The sequence below is a fragment of the Eptatretus burgeri genome, chromosome 10 (genome assembly GCF_056783735.1).
Source record: "Eptatretus burgeri isolate ZD-2024b chromosome 10, Ebu_testis_v1, whole genome shotgun sequence".
Lineage (NCBI taxonomy): Eukaryota > Metazoa > Chordata > Myxini > Myxiniformes > Myxinidae > Eptatretus > Eptatretus burgeri.
Window position 1 is genome coordinate 78,484,145 of NC_140970.1, and position 18,675 is coordinate 78,502,819.

Sequence of the window (18,675 nt, forward strand, 5' to 3'; positions counted from 1 at the left end):
CTTTTTTAGACTGTAGTTTGTCATCCCGACATTGCTTTTTTATTTCGCATAAATATTTTTTATTCACTTGTGATATTTCCCTTCTTATTGACAATGGAGGTTGTTGCCAATTATTACAATGGATATCTCAATTTTATTAAGCTCGACAATTTATGATGGCCATTGAACATGGATTCTCTCAACTACAAACTACTCTTTGATGGTTTAAACAAACTTTGATTCAGAAGTGTCAAATCTATTAATCCCCAAACATTGTGAAGCAGCTACAAGTTCCTCTTTAATGACTATCTAAGTTGTGGCACTGTTGCGTCCACTCAGGGTGACCAAAAGTTTAGTTTTTTTTCAACAAGTTCCTCAAGTTGTGCATTCATCTTTTCCCGACACTCTCCATGGCTGATTTGGATTGTATCATCCTTCGTAAACCGTTGGAAATATCTGAGGAAATGGTGAAAAAGTCTGTTACGAAAGGAATGCCTCCCTTTTGTCATATGAAATGGACTGCACCAGATGGTAGAAATCAAACCATCATGGCTGGTGAAGGATGCTCCATGAGAAATCTTTGTGGTTTCAGCCAGAGATGTGTATAAAACTGAGCAAAGTCCTTGAAACTGACAGTTAATAATAGAAATGGTCGAGGTAGATCGTTAACAAAAAACGAACAAAAATTCCGATAGGTATCTCAGAGTGTGTCCTTCACTTGACAGACGATGAAAGACTATCTTGTCAAATGCTTTACAGTAAATATGCGTGTGAATGTTACCTCGAGAACAGCAAGATACACACGAGCACAAAGCTGACTCAACAGAAGTGCGATTACAAGAAAACTGCGGCTGAGAAGACGTAATCGTAAGCACACTCAAAATGAGCATCGGACCACAAACAGTGGGACAAGAGAAGCTGGAGAGGTATGCTGTTCATTTAGTCATCAAAGTTAGAAATATTCAGCAACAATTAGTGACAATTTGTTTGACGGAGGAGATTGTCAATGTACAATATCTACAGTGAAGCATGGTGGAAAATCGGTACAAGTTTGGGGCTGTGTCTCGGCCAACTTTGTCAGTGATCAACACAAAAATAATGGCACCGTAGCTGTTAACAAATACAGTCAGATCCTGAATCAACATGCTGCTCACTCACTCACGAACACCAATCATCAGGTGGCAAATTATCTTCCAGCAAAACAAGTATCCAAAGCACACAGAAAATGTGGTGGAATGACGGCTTGATGATAAAGAACGACGATAAAGAATGATGGTGGAATGATGGCTGATGGACGATTCACAAACTATTTCTTGACCTGCACAAAGTCCAAGTATGAGCATAACTATGGGTGTATGTATGGACTTGTATAGAAATTGAGGTGGTCCTACAGTAACCAAGAAATTATATGCATTGCTTGTGTGCTTCCAGAACTGTTCCTAAAATGGTACTGACAACAGCCTTTTGCATGTTGATATATCTAAAATATCCTCAACTTTGCTCTTCCAATGCAGATTAAACTAGAATGGCACTCAGTAGAGCACATACCTCTGCCAGGCTGAAAAGTTCACGTTTTGTATCGCACTGATATGCCAGATCTGGATCCAGACCTTAACCAAAATCAAATTGGCTTGTTCGCATCACCTACCCAATTCATCCACCAAGTGTCGTCCAAATCTGTCAACAATGTTTTGAAATACCATGCTATATAATGTTTTTGGTGCCATCGCTCAATGGTTGCAAAATAATTTTTAAAAATTGCGTATCCAGATCTGTATCCACATCTTCACCAAAATCCAATCAATTAGTCCTTGACACACACCCAACCTGTCCACCAAGTTTCATCCAAGTCTGTTTATTACTTTTTGAGATATCCTGCTCACAGACAGACACACGGATAAACAGGGGTGAAAACATAACCTCCGTCCACCTTCAGTGGTGAAGGTAATAAGACTTCCAATAGTGCAAGCATGTTGTACAGTGACACGAGGGAGAATGAAGACGTCTCAGTAAGTACATGATATGTTATAGAACACAGTTAACAGTGTAACACCAAGTGAGTGCTACAGTTCATTCGGTCCACATAGCGTGAACAACCAAGGTGTACGAGGGGGTTCAATGACGGTGTGTAATCGACCAAGAGAAATTAAGCTTAAGCCAAGAATGACTCGATCCAATCATTTTCAATTCACACCATGCATGATAAAAGCAATATTAAACAGAAAATACAACTTATGCCAAAGGTGGCATGTTTGATTCACAATGGGAGAAACAGGTCTTTCATCTTTTTCAAACGATCATCACTTTTCAAACTTGCCCAAAAATGGTACAAATTTAATAAGTGTGTGTGTGTGTGTGTGTGTGTGTGTGTGTGTGTGTGTGTGTGTGTGTGTGTGTGTGTGTGTGTGTGTGTGTGTGTGTCCGTCCTCTATAACTCCAAAACCATGAAACTGATCAGCCTGAAACTTTGCATGCATACAAAGGATACTCCAAGGAAATGGAAGAGTGAAAATTGGGTGTTTGGGTTCGTTAAAACACCCCTTTTGAAGATAATTGACGGCCTTATTTAATTGTACCCTTCATCATGCCACCTCGCTCTTTGGGGTCTGAAGGCATTTCCTGGGTAACCTAGCTGGGGTCTGAAGCCGCCATGTTTTTTGGCCTGCTCAAGCATGCCTCGACATGGAACAGGCCGCAACGATTTCTTTACGACAAAGTTCCCCCCCCCCCCCCCCAGACACTCATCTTCTCTTACTATAATTCACTGTCTGTCCATCTTCTGTCTGTTTTCAGGTACCGCAAAAACGGCTTAACCAATCGCAACCATTTTTTGGGGATGTGTAATCCTGGGATCCCTTGGAGTAAAATAGGCATAAATATAATAACATGACCCCTTGACGGCTCCCGTAGGGAGCGGGTGCTTCTCGTATTATCGAATGCCTGTTCATTTGAGCTATGAATCGCTGTATACATCGCTTTTGTAAGTACTATAGATTTCATATTAGGAGCTTGGAGCAATTTCATGCATTATATGATGAAATTTTCCACGATCTACCCTCAGGGACCAATGAAATTATATCAAAATAATATTTCGGCTTTGAGGATCGGATATCGTCCGGACGAAACAAGTGTCGAAATCTGTTGTGAAATCTGATAATTTAAAGAAATAACGAGTCTTATAACCAAGTCGATATACCTATTTACTTTAAGCAAGCAAGGCTATATGTTCCCTCCTCCTCCATTCATACACAAGAAAAGGTGAAATTTCCAAAGCATTAAACTTATCGTTTGCTACTGTTTGGAGAATTAAATTGAGTGAACAAAATATTTAGGAACGTGGCAAAATTAACCAGCTTCATTGAGTGAAATTATTTAATGCATTCATTGCTTGACATTGTGCCCTGTCCCCCAGAGAGACTGCTTATCCATCGTGTCTGCCAAATTGGTCTCTATATTTTCGAAGGTTTCGTGACGTGCTGCACAAGGAAACAAAGCAAATCTGGTGAAAAATGGATGTATTAAAATAAAGTGAAAATGTTTGCGCGAACCACGAACCGATGTACCACGTGACGCGTGCACAGACGAGCAGGCACCATGGCGGATTATCTGCAATGTTTATTTCACGGACCATTCGACTTTGTGATGCCTCTGGGATTGTTCTACATTAAACAGCAACTCTTTTGTGCAACTTTAAACAGCAACTCTTATTGTCAGGTCATGCCAGGTCAGACTAGATCTGTGACTTGCTACAGGTATCACGTAAACCTGTACAAACCTGTTCCATGGTCGGATTGTCGGTGACTAAACCGTCTCCCCCACCAAGTTTCTTGGTGAGGAGGGTGTATGATATAATATGGACACTCAGCAGGATGAAGAACAAAATCTGTTGAAAGGGTGGAGGAGCTCCTTGAGACCCAACAGCCATCCATATCTAGTGCCCGACTATGTCTGGGGACATCTTCCTATAGTTGGGATACTTCTTATTAGGAGGTTGGTGGCAGGATTTGCACTCCGGCCACCGTAAAACCCTTCATTCCACAAAACATTCCAGAAGCAGAAAAAAAATAATCTGAAAACCACTCCGTGGGAGTAAATCCTGTGCAGCTTCCCTTCGCAGGACAGTTCACCGGATGACAGGATTGGGGCAAAGCCTTCAGGACCCCCAATATTTGATGATAGGAGGAAAACCACGGGGTAACATTCCTGGGTCAGATTGCGGGAGAGTATATCGGGGTGGTGCTGAGGTGTCATCCACCAGACAGTGGTCTCCTTGGGTTAACCTGAGCCGGTCCCTTCGGGTGGTTGCCTGGAATGTCCCATCCCTAGGATAGGATGATCACCTGTCTCTGTTATCATCTGAGCTCAAGCATTTGGACATCAGTATTGCAGCACTCTCTGAGGTTCGGAGACCGGATTGCGGCGAGATAATGGTGGGTGGTTACACCTACTATTGGTCTGGATGCTCCGATGGATTGACTGGATTCTGGGGAGGATGTTGGAGAGATCAATTTGTGGTGCATTATTTAGGAATGTCAAAATCTCTGACAATGATTTCGCAGATGATGCAGTCATCTTTGCGGAGACTGGATATCCTTTTGAGAGCCCTTGAGGTGCTGAATGCGGAGTCGGAGCCGCTGGGATTAGGGGTTTCCTGGGTCAAAACTAAGATCCAGCCTTTCAATGACATCTTGGATGCCGCTGTCCTGTCTGTACCTGTTTGTGGTGAGGATGTTGAGGTCACGGAGAGATTTACTTACCTTGGCAGTGATAATCATGCCTCCGTGGGCTGTGAGCCAGAGGTCAACAGATGTCTGGGTCGGGCCTGGGGAATCACGGACTCACTGGATCATGGGGTGTGGTGCTGTCGGTACCTGTGTGGGAGGACGAAAGTCTGAGTCTTCAGGTGCTTGGTGCTTCCAGTCTTGCTCCATGGATGTGAGACTTGGACGCTGACCAGGGATCTGAGACGGAGACTTAATTCCTTTGGTACCAGGTCTCTTTGGAGAATCCTTGGCTATCGCTGGTTGGACTTTGCGTCCAACGAGTGGTTGCTGAGAGAGAGACTGAAATGAGATTTGTTGCCTGCATCGTCCGTGAGCATCAGCTGCGGCTGCATGGACATGTGGCTCGTTTTCCTGATCCTGCTCAACAGATTCTTTCAGCGAGGGAGCCTCGTGAGTGGAGGAGGTCAATGGGCCGACCACGTTCCTCCTGGTTTCAGCAGGTTGATCAGCATCTCAAGGAGACGGAGATGGGTCAGGCATCTGCCTGGGGGATGGCCAGACGGAGGCCACTGGAGTACCAGCGGAAAGTGGACGCAGCAACGCGCTGCTCCACCGCATGCTCCCACACCTGACCTGACCTCTTTTGTGGGTAAAGTCATTATTTGAACAAATTTATTTCATGTCTTTCACTGATGCGGGCGCTGTGAAGACCAGCTTTAAAGTTAAAGGGATCCCATATGTTATGCTGGCACAGCCTGGCCAGCCGTTACTTATCAAACATTTAATTGGAGTGCTTGCTTGAGTGCTGAAGACACTTGCCGAGGACCTAACAGTCGAAAGTGGGACTGCACTCAATCATTCAGAGCGAATTGTTCACTCACTAGACGCTTTTGCTGCACTACATCATCCCGGGTGAGTGGTTCGTGCCCCGTTATCCCGAGCGAGTGGTTCGTGCCCCGTCATCCCGGCGAGTGGTTCGTGCCTTGTCATCCAGGCGAGCAGTTCGTGCCCCGTCATAACGGGCGAGTGGTTCGTGCCCAGTCATCCCGGGCGAGTGGTTCGTGCCCCGTCATCCCAGGTGAGTGGTTCGTGTCCCGTCATCCCGGGCGAGTGGTTCGTGCCCGTCATCCCGGGCGAGTGGTTTGTGCCCCGTCATCCCGGGCGTGTGGTTCGTGCCCCGTCATCCCAGCCGAGTGCTTCGTGCCCTGTCATCCCAGGGGAGTGGTTCGTGCCCCGTCATCCCGGGTGAGTGGTTCGTGCCCCGTCATCCAGGGCGAGCGGCCCGTTCCCAGTCATCCCGGGCGAGTGGACCATGCCCCGTCATCCTGAGCGAGTGTTTCGTGCCCCGTCATCATGGGCGAGTGATTCGTGCCCCGTCATCCAGGCGAGCGGTTCGTGCCCCTTCATAACGGGCGAGTGGTTCGTGCCCAGTCATCCCGGGCGAGTGGTTCATGCCCCATCATCCCGGGCGAGTGGTTCGTGCCCCGTCATCCCGGGCGAGTGGTTCGTACTCCGCCATCCCGACCAAGTGGTTCATACTCCGTCATCCCGACCAAGTGGTTCATACTCCGTCATCCCGACTGAGTGGTTCGTACTCCGTCATCCCGACCGAGTGGTTCGTACCCCGTTATCCCAGGCGAGTGGTTCGTACTCCGTCATCCCGACCGAGTGGTTCATGTTCCGTCATCCCGACCGAGTGGTTCGTCCATAAAACGACTTTTTTGAACCTTGTATGTCAAATTGTTGCCAAAAATGTTTTTTTTCTGGTTGCTGAAATCAAATTTGCATTTGCATGTATGTGAAAATTGTGCTGACAGGGAATTGGATTACTTGATTAAAAGAGCTGAGTTGCATAACCGGGAGATAGCCACAGATATCCAGTAACTATTACTTTTTGGATAAGCATGTTTCAGATGAACCTGGGTGCCAAACGAAAGGTGAGCATCCAAACATATGCAGTTTGTTGGTTTGTTCAATTCCAGTCAGTTACTCTTTCATGGGGATAATGCTCACCATCCTTGGTGGCATAATGACTCGAGTGTACATTCTGGGTCTGGGAGGTCAGCAGTTCGTTCCTGGCCGAGTCATACCAAAAATTTTCAAAATGGTACGTGCTGCTTCCTTGCTTGATGCTCAGCATTTAAAGAGGACAGAGCACAGGCTAACAATCACAAGATAATAATCGTGCAGGCTTTGATGGGCCTCATAGCCTCCTCTTGCATCAAAGTTCCTTGTAAGGGAACTCGTAATATTACTATTACAGTACTAGCAGAGCACCTGTCCTCTGGGCGATCTTGTTCCAAGCGTGCAAAACGTTCTGACACATCCCTTTATTTCGGCGGTGTATAGGCAACAGACCGCTGCCTTGATCACTCCCAAAAATAAAAATAACCCAGGTTTATGCATCGGAAGCAAAACTATGCATACTGCTTATTTGCATATGTAATACATCGCAGTTATAATGCTTGGATAATTCCAATTGCACCCCCCCCCCTCTCCCAAAGGAAGAAAATGCCGAGATTGGCGAATAGAACGTTTTTTTTTTCTTCAAACCTTGATGAAATCAAACAAAACTTGCACAGGCACAACTTCAGGGTGCTGTCATGGATCCCTGAAAGTTTCAGCTTCCTTGGTCAAATCCTCTCAGAGGATTAGATGAAACGTTCAACATAAATACGTTTAATCACACTTTCCCTCCATGATTATAGAGATAGTAAAAAAATAAATAATGATTTTGAAGGCTTTTCTTATGACATAGCTTGGTATTTTATATACAACGGCCTGCACACCTTCACCCCAATACTGCACAAATGGAGAATAAACCTCGAGTCTTTAATAAACTCATCGGACAAGGACTGCTCTCTGTAAACTTTACCCCTTGGAGCCACCAAGGCTGAGCACAACTGTGACGTAGCGGTGAGGGGGGTCCCATGTCCCTGCCATCCTGAACAACAGGGATTATTTACCTTGAGTTGAGAGAAAGAAAAAAACTCCAGGCCTGGACATCAGGGGGTGGTGGCTGAGTTCATGGAAGTCTTGAGAAAACAGGAAAAAGCCTAAGGCAGAAGCTGGAGTTGCTTTGGTCGTAAGGCCACTTTGTGAGAAAAGGGAACAGCTTCGAGTTCACTTCGAAAACCCTCTCAAGGAGAGGAGTCGAGACATATTGCTGCGTCTTTGCGCAGGAACCACATTGGAGAGCGCAACTGCAAAAGGTGTTCAAGATCAGGTTCACAGGGACATCCCGCAACACTATGAATCAGCAGCAAGTCATCAACTTGCGCTTGGACCCCCAGTTGGTGTTTGGTCACCATGAAGCAATGCATGGGAGGTTAACGGCAACACTTTTCCATGGGTCACATTCGAACAGGATGTGTCGTCATTGGATGACATGAGTATCAACCGATGGCAACACATCCCATGAAAAACACGACACGTGGAAAAGTGCTGCAACAATTTCCCAAGCCTTGCTTCATGGTGGCCAAACACCAAATAGTGGTCCCAGCACACTGCTCACCGTTAGGGATATCATTATTCACCGCAGTACACTTTCGTTTGACACAAAGGTTTTGTGACAAAAATTATCCAAGACAAAGTGATGTGATGTACTACACGACACTTTTGTCAACGGTCCTCGGCACAAAGCCAAGCTGCTACACATGAAGGAACCTCTCCTTTGGTAGGCTTATTTATTGCCCTTTGTGTCTTTGGCACCGTCGCCACCAAACGTTGCTTTCAAGATGACAAAACATACACTGCTTGGCTGAAGCGCCTTTTGCAGCACGGATGGCGGCAAACTTCTGAAACTTTAAAGTGCTGCACAATTGCAAATCCAATGTCACCCCGTCTGCACGAGCACGGCAACACGGCACGGGAACAGCCGAGCTGGAACACTGTCTGGATGTCCTTGGGTGACGTTTTGATTCTTTCGAAATTTGAAAGAAATCAGGACCGTGCACAACCTGCATGTGAAAATGAACAAGGAGATTAAGAAATACAGCCCGGGTTAAATCCAAGTGCTTCGCAAGCACAAATGTGCACCATCATCGAGTCAGTTGTCCTCCCATTTTGCATTTCCTTGTGGACATTAGGGAGAGCCTATGATCCATTTCGAACAGCAGGACACAACTGAAAGCCTTTGATTCTGTCAGGCGGCCACACGCAGAACAAAATATATCTCCTCATTTTAGCCTGTACCGATATATAACCACCGTGAGACATCGACTCGATGCTATCGAGTGAGCCGCCAAAAAGGAAACGAATCGAGAGACAGGTGGACAGACGCTAAAGGAAGTAAATGTCCATGCCAGTGTGACGTATTGATGCGTCATACAAATTTAGATGCAAGTAAGGCATGTGATGTCATCAATTCAAGTGAAAGTAGAAATCCTCCTGCAAACCTACATGTCACGTTGATGGATTACTGAAGCAAGTATTTTGAAAAAAAAAATTAAGATTACTTACTTAAAAAGATTAAGATTACTTGAATTACTAAAAGATTACTTAAAATTACATAAATCTTTTTTACTTAAAAGTTACTTTTACTTAAATATTACTTAAAAAAAAAGTATTTTAACTGAAGCAAGCGTGAAGAAGAATGACCGGACCGAAATCCATAATCGAACGGATGGATTTCAAAAACTTCAAAACAAACAATAAACATGTGCTTATGAGGAAAGAAAAACAACCAAATGATGACATTTTCTGCCCAAATGAAGAGCCTCGACGTTGTGCCTTTGATCACCCTACTCGGTGGATGGCGACCGCAAGGCCTTGTATTGCAATGCCGTACTGTAGTGAAGGAAGACGATTAACAGGACGAATGGTGGTTATGGTCATTTCGTAATGGCTGAAAGTATCAGTCGGACATGGCACGGATCTCAGGAATCGCCATATTGTCGAGGGACCGTTCCAAGCGCCGGTGTCTGTGCTTGCACGGACTGGGACAAGTTTTACAGACTTGGTTCTGCAGGATGCTGTGCACGAAAGAATGGCAGATAGTGAGCCGAAGGATTCTATGGAAGCACGTGGGTTTTTAGAACAAAGCACAAGGAGTCACCATATCTTAAATTGGGACAACGATAACCGCATGATGAATGATGAGATCGTTTAAAAGAAAGAAAAAAAAAATGAGGGAAAAATTGGCTTTACAACTCGTATCTATCGTCCAATCTGCAATCTCAAGACAATTGGCGATAAATTAACCGCACAAACTACAACCTGTGTTGCTTGTGCCACAACAAAAAGATTTTGGTTGAGTCTAGATTAAAGAGAGAAGGGAAAAAAAATAACACAAGGAACTTTAAATGAGACAAAATAAATAAACAAGTCGTTAAATAAACAATCATCCTTTGTACTGCGGTTGGTTGAGTTGGGAAGCAAAGTCATGAGAGAAATAGCCGACACGCCAAAGATGCTTTGACCCCCATCGTGTGACTCGGGCCTGGCCTGCGGGCGCGGTGGGAAGGGGCCCGGCCTGGATTAAAGGGATTAGACTGTGAGGGCGGAAGAGCGGACAGTGACACCGTGTGTGCCCATTCTCCAGATGCCTCAGCAAAGCACTCTCAGCTGGGTCCGTCCTCTAATGAAACGGGCCTCTCGAGCATGTTGCGCCACCCGGGCAGTGGGCTCTACGTCCTGGAGTGCCGAATCGGCCCATCACTCGCCTCAAACTGGAGTCAAATTCACAGATAATTCATCCTACCCGTCCATCCCCCCCTCCCCTCCCTCCCCCCGGTCCCATCTCTGGTAAAGGTGCATGCACCGTCCTGCATCAACTTAGGCCTTCACACAAAAGGCCAGGTTGTTCAAACACGTGAGCGTTTTGAAATCATCTTCCATGGTCGTGATGGTTGCCGAGCTTGTGATACATCGGTGCCATAGCGAGGAGTTATTCCGGAGTTTTAATCTTGCACAAGCATGCCCTTGTTGCCATGACCTATGCCCCTCACGGGCCTCCTGTTACAGGACCTAAAGAGAATAAAGATTATACTGTAGTCATTATGAATTTCTTCCATGGCAAAATAAAATCCGCGCGGGGTGCAGAGTAACTTTTTTCGGAAAATGTTAAGACGACGGCAATGCTGAATGAAAGCCGAGTGTATGCAGAATGTCAAATGAACTGTGGTTAATTCTAAATCCCTGAAGATTTTATGTTTCAAAACAAACGTATCACTTACAGATTATGTGGTTCATAAAACTGAATGACATTTTCAAAGAATCCCTTAACCCAAGCCAATTGGATGACAAGTGAGAAATCCCATGCATGATCAAAACTGAAAAACAACACACCTCCCTAAAAAAACAAATAAATAAATAAATAAAAACAAAGGGGGCAAAACAAGAAACAAAACAAAACCAGAACGAAGCCACACCTCGCACACTTGACCCCCTGGCGCCAATCATTGCTGCACAACCATCGGCAACACGATGTTTCCAATGAGGAAATTATTCTCTGAGGCCGAGACCCTGCAATGGATAGTCATCGTAAATCAATGCGGGTCGTTGGCAAACTCAAACAAATCAGGGGGATCTGCTGATGGTAGGCCGAAGCTGAAGGAAACACTTGCCGGTACGCACACAGGATGCCCAAGTTTGATGGTGCAGGCCTTTGGAAAAAACCCCCAAAAAAACCATGGTTTGTGCCCAAGCCAGTGTTTGTGGTTGCCTGTTCACAAGAAACCGATTATGGTGGCAAATACCCCGAGGCCGATATTAACCCCTGATGCTCACGATGGAGTGTCCATTGTTGGGCGTGAGGTGGAAAGACAGCTTTTCCTGTTACTCAAAAATGCATTTTCACGAAATCTCATTAAACGCCTGTCATTCTCGCACAACCACACGGTAGAGCCCATGGGCGTGCAACTCGCTTTGCAATCCGTCATTCACTCGCGCTCATGCTCACTTCAGAAAGGCAAGTAAAACGGCCAGGTGCGATGCAGTGGGATGAAAAGCCGCCATTTGTTGAGGTGTGGCTCACTGCTCGGCCTGTACTCTGCCTTAATCGTGACCTGAAAACCCACATCTCGAATCTTCAAGGTCAGCACCAGTGAGTCACAACAATATTATTTGCATCAATTATTAAAACGATGTATTTGTTCTTACCAACTCCCCATATAGGATAGCTCAAAAAGCTGTCCTCAACGTGCTCATCAATCTCACACCCATTTAGGGTTTTGGACAATCCAGGAGGCCTCAATCGATCGGTATTGCTTTCCACAAGTCAAATCAATCCGATCTCGTCTTAGAAGATCCGCTTTATGTCGCCAAATGGGTCATTGCAGCATTTATAGACCTGGCATAGGACCTAACAAGGCAAAAATCGCCAAAGGAACATATAAACATTACAAACAATCAGGATTTTGCCTTGGTTCTGGTGAAAGGCCGAGCACAAAATATGTTGCAGCATATTTTCTGTCCACAAACAGGTGAAATCTGATAGGACAGGCAACTTCATGTTCAAGGGAAATGTGCTCCCCTATTCACAGCCCCTGCTGGAACAGTACGTAGGATCGCTTAGTGGAAACTAATTCTGCTGGGAATCGAACCAAGGAGCAGACGACTTGAACGCTTTGCTAAACAGGTTTATCAAACTATTTAAATTATGGAAAAGGTTTTCGTTCACAAGTTTGTGAAACATGTGTGTCATGATGCAGAATATGAAGCTATATGGTGTTGTTGTTGTTGTTGTTGTTGTTGTTGTTGACAAGTGTGTGAGTGGTGCTGAAAAGTGCTGTTTGACAAACCAGGTGTTGGGCTGCGTCGGACCTCATCATCGCTCTCGTCATTGCGTCCATAGCTCCAGGGTGAAGTTGACCACCCATCAAGGTCTCTGGCGCCTCGGGTCCCCGTTCCAGCCTGGCTCCCCCTCTCGACCTTGCTGCTCACCCTGGCCTGGCTCCCAGCCCCGTTGCAGCTCTGTGTAGGCGCCCAGCCACCCGCCTCAGGGCTTGGCTCACTTGGGCGCAGTACAAGGCGCGCGGGGCTGATAAGCGGGCGGCGATGAAGCACGTCGGTGGTGAAGGAAAGCACCGATGGTGCAGGCGAGACCGGGCGGCTTGCCCATGACCCAAAGCCCTCTGAGGAAGGCAGCAGTGCAGACACTGTCAAAAAGATGACATTTTCAACCAAATGTTTCTCCATATATTTCTAACCTGAGATGCTAATACTAAAACATCAAGGTTAATGACCTCCCATTTATAAAATCAACAACCATTGGTGCTGCACCTCAAATATAAATCTCACAATTAATTGCATTCCCCTTTATTCCCACTCTGATTAACGTTTCGCTACATTCCGAGAAAGGGTAATCTAAGGGCCTGGTTCTTCACATGGGTCACATTATCATTGGAAAGCATTCAAGGTTACAAATGAGAAGATGGGTCAAAATGTATGAAAAATAGAAGAATAAACATCAAATTTATCATCCAAAAAAAAAGCATTTTAAAATCTTGGTGCCTTTGAAATTTCAGATATTTAACGATAAACAGCAGGCAATGCCAAAACTGTCAACCCAGCAGAGATCTTCATGGAAACATGATGCAGGACAAGTTGATTCAGGTAGTTGCCAGGACTTTGAGCTTGATATCGAGATCGGTACCCCCTCTCCACAATCCCCAGATCACTTTCAAACCTTTCACTCGTCCACACCTTCTAAACTTCCCAAACACAAATCGCTACATCTGGCTTTCTCATCGCTCCAATTGGTCAAAACTGGCCCTGTGACAACCCTCTGTTACTCCAATTGAAACACTTTTCTGTGCTGAAGATTCTGGCATATGAGGTGAACAAGAAATGTTTATTATATAAAAACAATGGAATCATTTCAGGAAATAGAAATAAAGTGAATTTGGTTGGCCTATTTATGCCTGGTGTTTGCTTGATGGTTAGGGTGGTGGGCTTGGGATCCAAGGATCCCGAGTTCAAATCCCTCTGTTCAAATCCAAGGCTCAACAGCCAAGAGTCGAGGTTCCATACCTCGAGGCTATCCTGGCAGCCCCAATAGTTTTGCCATAATATATTTGATGAAAAGGATGTTGTCTGTTATTTTATCAGGAAATATAAAAGGATATATTAATAGCTTTTACCAACTGATAAAAGCCTTCATCCCAATTGGAAAATTTGGTCGCCCCCGTTCGACCACCACCTGCGCTACAATGGAATCGGAACAAAGGATGTCTGGTGTTGGCTTAATGGTTAGAGTGCTGGGCTTGGGATCTCAGAATCCTGAGTTCAAATCCCACTCGGCTGTTGAATCAATACCAGGTGGGGTTGACTCTGCCGGTCGTTCTTCCGAGGTCGGCGAAATGAGTGCCAGCTTGCTGGTATCCTGTGTCGGAGTGGCGACCCGTCCAGGATTGTGCCCAATAGCCAAGGAGACTGCTTAGGCAGCACCAACGCTCTGCACAGAGTGTGGTCCCAATGGATGGGTGGTTGACCTATTTGATGCTCCCTTTGGAGCACAGCTCATGGTGCTGCGATAGCAGGTTCAAATCTCACATTGTTTGTATTTTACGACCGCTCATTAAATTCATGTAAAACTACACCGATGTCTCCGAATGCTCTTAGCCTATGTGTGACACACTGCTTATATAAAGCATTATACAATGGGAATTTAAAAACAAACAAACTTATATTTGCTTTAAAATTACATTTTAAGCTCCTTTAAAGCTTTCCGTTACCCTCTCCTCCCAATCGCTTTAAAGTGCACATCCGAGGTGCATTCACCTACCTGCTGCAGTGTTGACTCCAAAAAGGGAAGACGAAGAGGGCCAGCGCGCTCCAAAGAGAGAAGACTCTAGAGTGAGAGCATGCAGTGAAAAGGTTTACATCGAAATGCACGCACACACACGCACACACACTTTATCTGCACAAAACCGTTCCTCGCAACAACAATTAATAATCATTTAATCAACGATCGTAACAGGTAAAAGAGTTGTAAGCTTTTGTAAGTTGCGAGTGTCCAATTTCATGACTGCAAGGATCTTCAGCCGGGCTCCATTCTTCATGGAGCTTTCAACCCTTTCAGCCCAGCACCTCTCCAAACAGTGGGTCCACGACACCAGCAGTGGGTCCACAACCTCCGCTGTGTCTAGACTCTAGAGTCGAGACAGTCAGCCAGCAATGTAATTTCACTATTTAAAACATTCCACCGATCTCGTCAGAGGGTTTGATGTGTGGCCATAAATTTCATCACACTCATCACTCACTCTCACACAAACACACACTCTCTCTGCTCAACAATCGACAGCTTAGCGTAACCTTCTTTGGGTTTAGCGAAACAATTAGCTCAGCGTAACCTTCTTTACCAATATGCATACCTTGAATACCAGCTCAGTTTCTGCATCTCCAAGTTTTTTTTTTTCCAACAGTCACAAGTACCCAAATAATCTACATGCAGACCTAATAAATAATCTAAGCACTTCCTGAGGAGCCAGTGTGTTATAATGTCGTACATTTTGTCTGCGGCACAACGTTGTTATCCGCCGAGTTTTAAGAACAGGCGCCTTTATGAGCCTGAGATACTGAAAAGTCTTTTCCTTATCATCGAGATGTCTGTAATTAATCTGGAACATGGCAGTCATTCAGCAATGAAAATAAATCCCTGATATGTTTTTGGGATAAGCTCATTTTGAAGAGCCAATTGCACAACTTTTTCACTCTCACGGCATGTATAACTGTTAAAGTACCACATCAAGTTGGTAACGTGCTGCTTTTTGCCCAACTAAAGTTTTACAGCAGATATAATACAAGTACGGTTTTTTTCGGCACCATCGTGACGGACGAGACGCGGCCAAATAGCACAAACGGCGGTGCTTGGCTGAGGCGTAAACCACGTTTTATTTCAATGCGATACAAACTCTACAATCAGGCCTTTGAACCGAGGAACCCTTCACACAGTGCCTGCCTCGTGCCGCACACACGGTAACAAGAGTGTCTGAGCTAATCAGCGCTCGTGTTGTCGCATATTCGGGACAGAATTCATGGACAATGATGCAAGGCCTTTGGCCTGCTACCAACAACCAATGAGAGAGGGGTTCTGATAAATCTTTTTCTTTTTATCTGTTATTCTGAATATTCCACAAAGCACGAGCAAGCGTCATGAATAGACTCTCAAACTGGAATCGTGTCATTATACCAAGGACAAGACGCAGAAACTTCGAGCAAAAGGCCGAGGAAACACATTTTCAATGGAAAATGCCATCTTGAGCGACGGAAAAACTGGCTGTGCCGCCAGAACGGGAAACAAAACCCAAATCACAAATTTTAAATCCTTTAAGCAAACTCATCAGGAAAGAGGACAGGGGGTGCCGGGTCTTCGAGATGGCACCCAATGTCCGAAGATGCACCTGGCATTCGGCACGGTCGTGCCGAAGCAGGAATTCCCATACATCGTTCTTGGAGCAGGTTTTCACGCACTTGGTAAGTTTGTTCAGTGTTGACACAACATTAACAGACGTGAGACAACTTCATCAATTTCAGTTTTGTTGGAATATACATCGCAAATCCACAATTCATCACCTGCGACAATGCAAGAGTGATGGCAGGATAGCCTAGAGATATGCACGCAAGCCTCTGATGTGTTTCATTTTGGGTTTCAATGTGGATCCAGCCAGAACGGTCATCGCGGTGTTTCACAGGCAAGGCGAGGAATCGATGTGTGGGCAGTCCCTTCGGATGGACGTTAAAACTGGGCGTCCCGTCTGCTAGTGTCAGTTGGACATTGAACATCTCACTATGCCCTTTGTGCTTTTGTCCAGGATATAGAGTGGGCAAAGTTATCACCGGCATCCCGAACAAATTACAAATTCCTGACCGGACAGTGGGTAGCAAGTGGTGTTGTTTTATCGGAAGTTCCATGACACTAAATTATACTGCTCGCTATTTAAGAGTACGGTTGCTGTCTGCGCAGCAGCTTCTGTACGATAACCAAATTGACCAGCTGGATACAAAACGCAAAGAAAAAATTCCTGCAAACACAACACAAGCCAAAAACACCTCGATGTTCATTAAATGTTACAATGCTTCATGAGTTTATGCACACTCTTGAACGACCGCCATCGGCACGTTGAAATTCATCGGAAATAACAAGGATTGAGCTGGATGTTTCAATGAGTACATTTTTACTATGGTACCCCAGAGTACCTCATTTAACAATCAAAATAAATAAATAAATAAATAAATAAATAAATAAATAAAGAGGAAGCCTTAACATTGGGGGAACTGATGTACTGTAAACAAATTAGTAAATAGCCAAAATGAAAATGAACCATTCTTTTGTTTGTTTATTTATTTATATTCTTCAGATAGTTGACGGTTTCACGATGATGAAAGATTTCATGAGATTTTCAAGATGTTCAACTCAAACAATTGCATCTGGTAGTGAGTTCCACAAATTAGTGCAGTACCGGACAAATTATCTGCCATGGCTTGCAGTTCAGGACTTGCGTTGCCAGATAGTAGACATGTACGAAGATGTGGAAATGAGACATGACCTCAGTGGTTCACAACCGCCACTGGAAAGCAGAGCGTGACATACCACAACGACAAAATATGTTCTGCGAGCTCCCTGATGCATGTTGGGAAGACCAGCAATGTTACGCCACAATGATGGAGGCTGGAGGTGATCCTTTGGAAACAGCCATTTGCATTTTTTTTGCAACCTGTTGACTTCGGGTCAGAGATCGAAGGGCCGAGTAGAGAGCGCCATTCCATACTGGTGATGCGTATTCCATGACGCACCGCAAGCATCTCTGGTGGAGGCAAAGCAGTATTGGAAGGTGGCATTTCGTGCATACCCTGTAACCTGGACACAGTCTTAGCTTTTCTAATGATGTGGGGCATCCATCCAAGACACAAGAATGAACTCAAGGAGGTCAAGTTGCGTCGTGTCGGTGATGTCTCTGTGCATAAAATGCATCAGTGAGTGGGGTTATAAACGACACCATTCTTTTGAGAAAAGCAGGATCTCATTAAGAACCTCCACCAAGAGCAACATTAAATGAAAAGCAAACATAAATAAGACCTGTTAATGTGTCGATATATTTTGGTTTGATCCTTTCCCCAGGTATTTCTTCCAGTCGTTCATGGAATTGTGTTCGGGTTTGGGTTATTGGCTTATTTGGTTCATAAACCCTCTTATCATCAATTATTTGAAGAAACATTTTCCTTTTTCCTCGTATTCTCAGTCTTTGTCGAATGCAATGAGCCAGGCAGCTGTACAGGTGAGAAGCTCCAGCTCTAACAGTTGTTGTTGTTGTTGTTGTTGTTGTTGTTCGTCTTTCGGCTGCTCCCGTTAGGGGTCGCCACAGCAGATCATCCGTTATAATCCGCATACTGATTTGGCATAGGTTTTACGCCGGATGCCCTTCCTGACGCAACCCTGGTCGCCTCTTACGACACAGGGATAAGGATTGGGTTTCGCCATGATTCCGGGCTGCCCTACACCCGCTCATAGCGCGGTCCAGCGCAGAGCCCCCGTCCTCAAGCGATCCTCCAACCCAAGCCTCCGGTAGCCGGATTACAGGCGCATGCCACTACGCCCGGTAAGCTCCAGCTGACAGTCAGGGCAGTAAAACACAAACACCTTCACCAGCAAACAGGAAGAAATAGAGAAATGTACTGATAGAGGTAGAGAGCACATAAGTAAAGAGAAGAGCTGGAACTTTTGGCCAACCATAGCCAGGTTAAGTTTCCAATAGGTGTGCTGACAAAGAGTAAGCCGTATGTTTTTATTTTATTTAGTTTGAGTGAAAACACCCCTTCAGCAAGTGACGAAATCTTTATCAAACTCACATAACCCTCATACACTGGTCCTTTTGGGTGGTGGTTTTCATGGTACTGTCCTGTTGAAATAATTAAATAAACCTCCTGAACCGCCCCCTGCCCCTCATCCTCCTCTGCTCACTGATCTTCCTTTTACCGCAAAACCAGGCAAAGCCAGGGCAGCTGACCGAGTTATGGCCAGAAAGGAGCA

At 45.2% G+C, this 18,675-nt stretch overlaps 1 protein-coding gene across 6 annotated transcripts in view; it reads right to left on the reverse strand.

The window, feature by feature from the left end:
* The window catches only part of TMEM201 (transmembrane protein 201), a 203,969-nt gene that overhangs the window by 14,779 nt on the left and 170,515 nt on the right, over positions 1 to 18,675 (reverse strand). For 2 of the 6 annotated variants that reach the window (XM_085899037.1, XM_085899042.1), the window contains 2 exons: positions 14,431 to 14,496; positions 12,446 to 12,802 (listed from right to left, as the gene is read on the reverse strand). In XM_085899037.1, coding sequence (XP_085755163.1) covers positions 12,446 to 12,802; positions 14,431 to 14,496 — 423 coding nt within the window. Of the gene's footprint in view, positions 1 to 2,351; positions 9,677 to 11,074; positions 11,169 to 12,445; positions 12,803 to 14,430; positions 14,497 to 18,675 lie in introns of those variants that run through there. The other 4 variants (XM_085899040.1, XM_085899038.1, XM_085899039.1 and 1 more) reach the window with 4 other exon arrangements.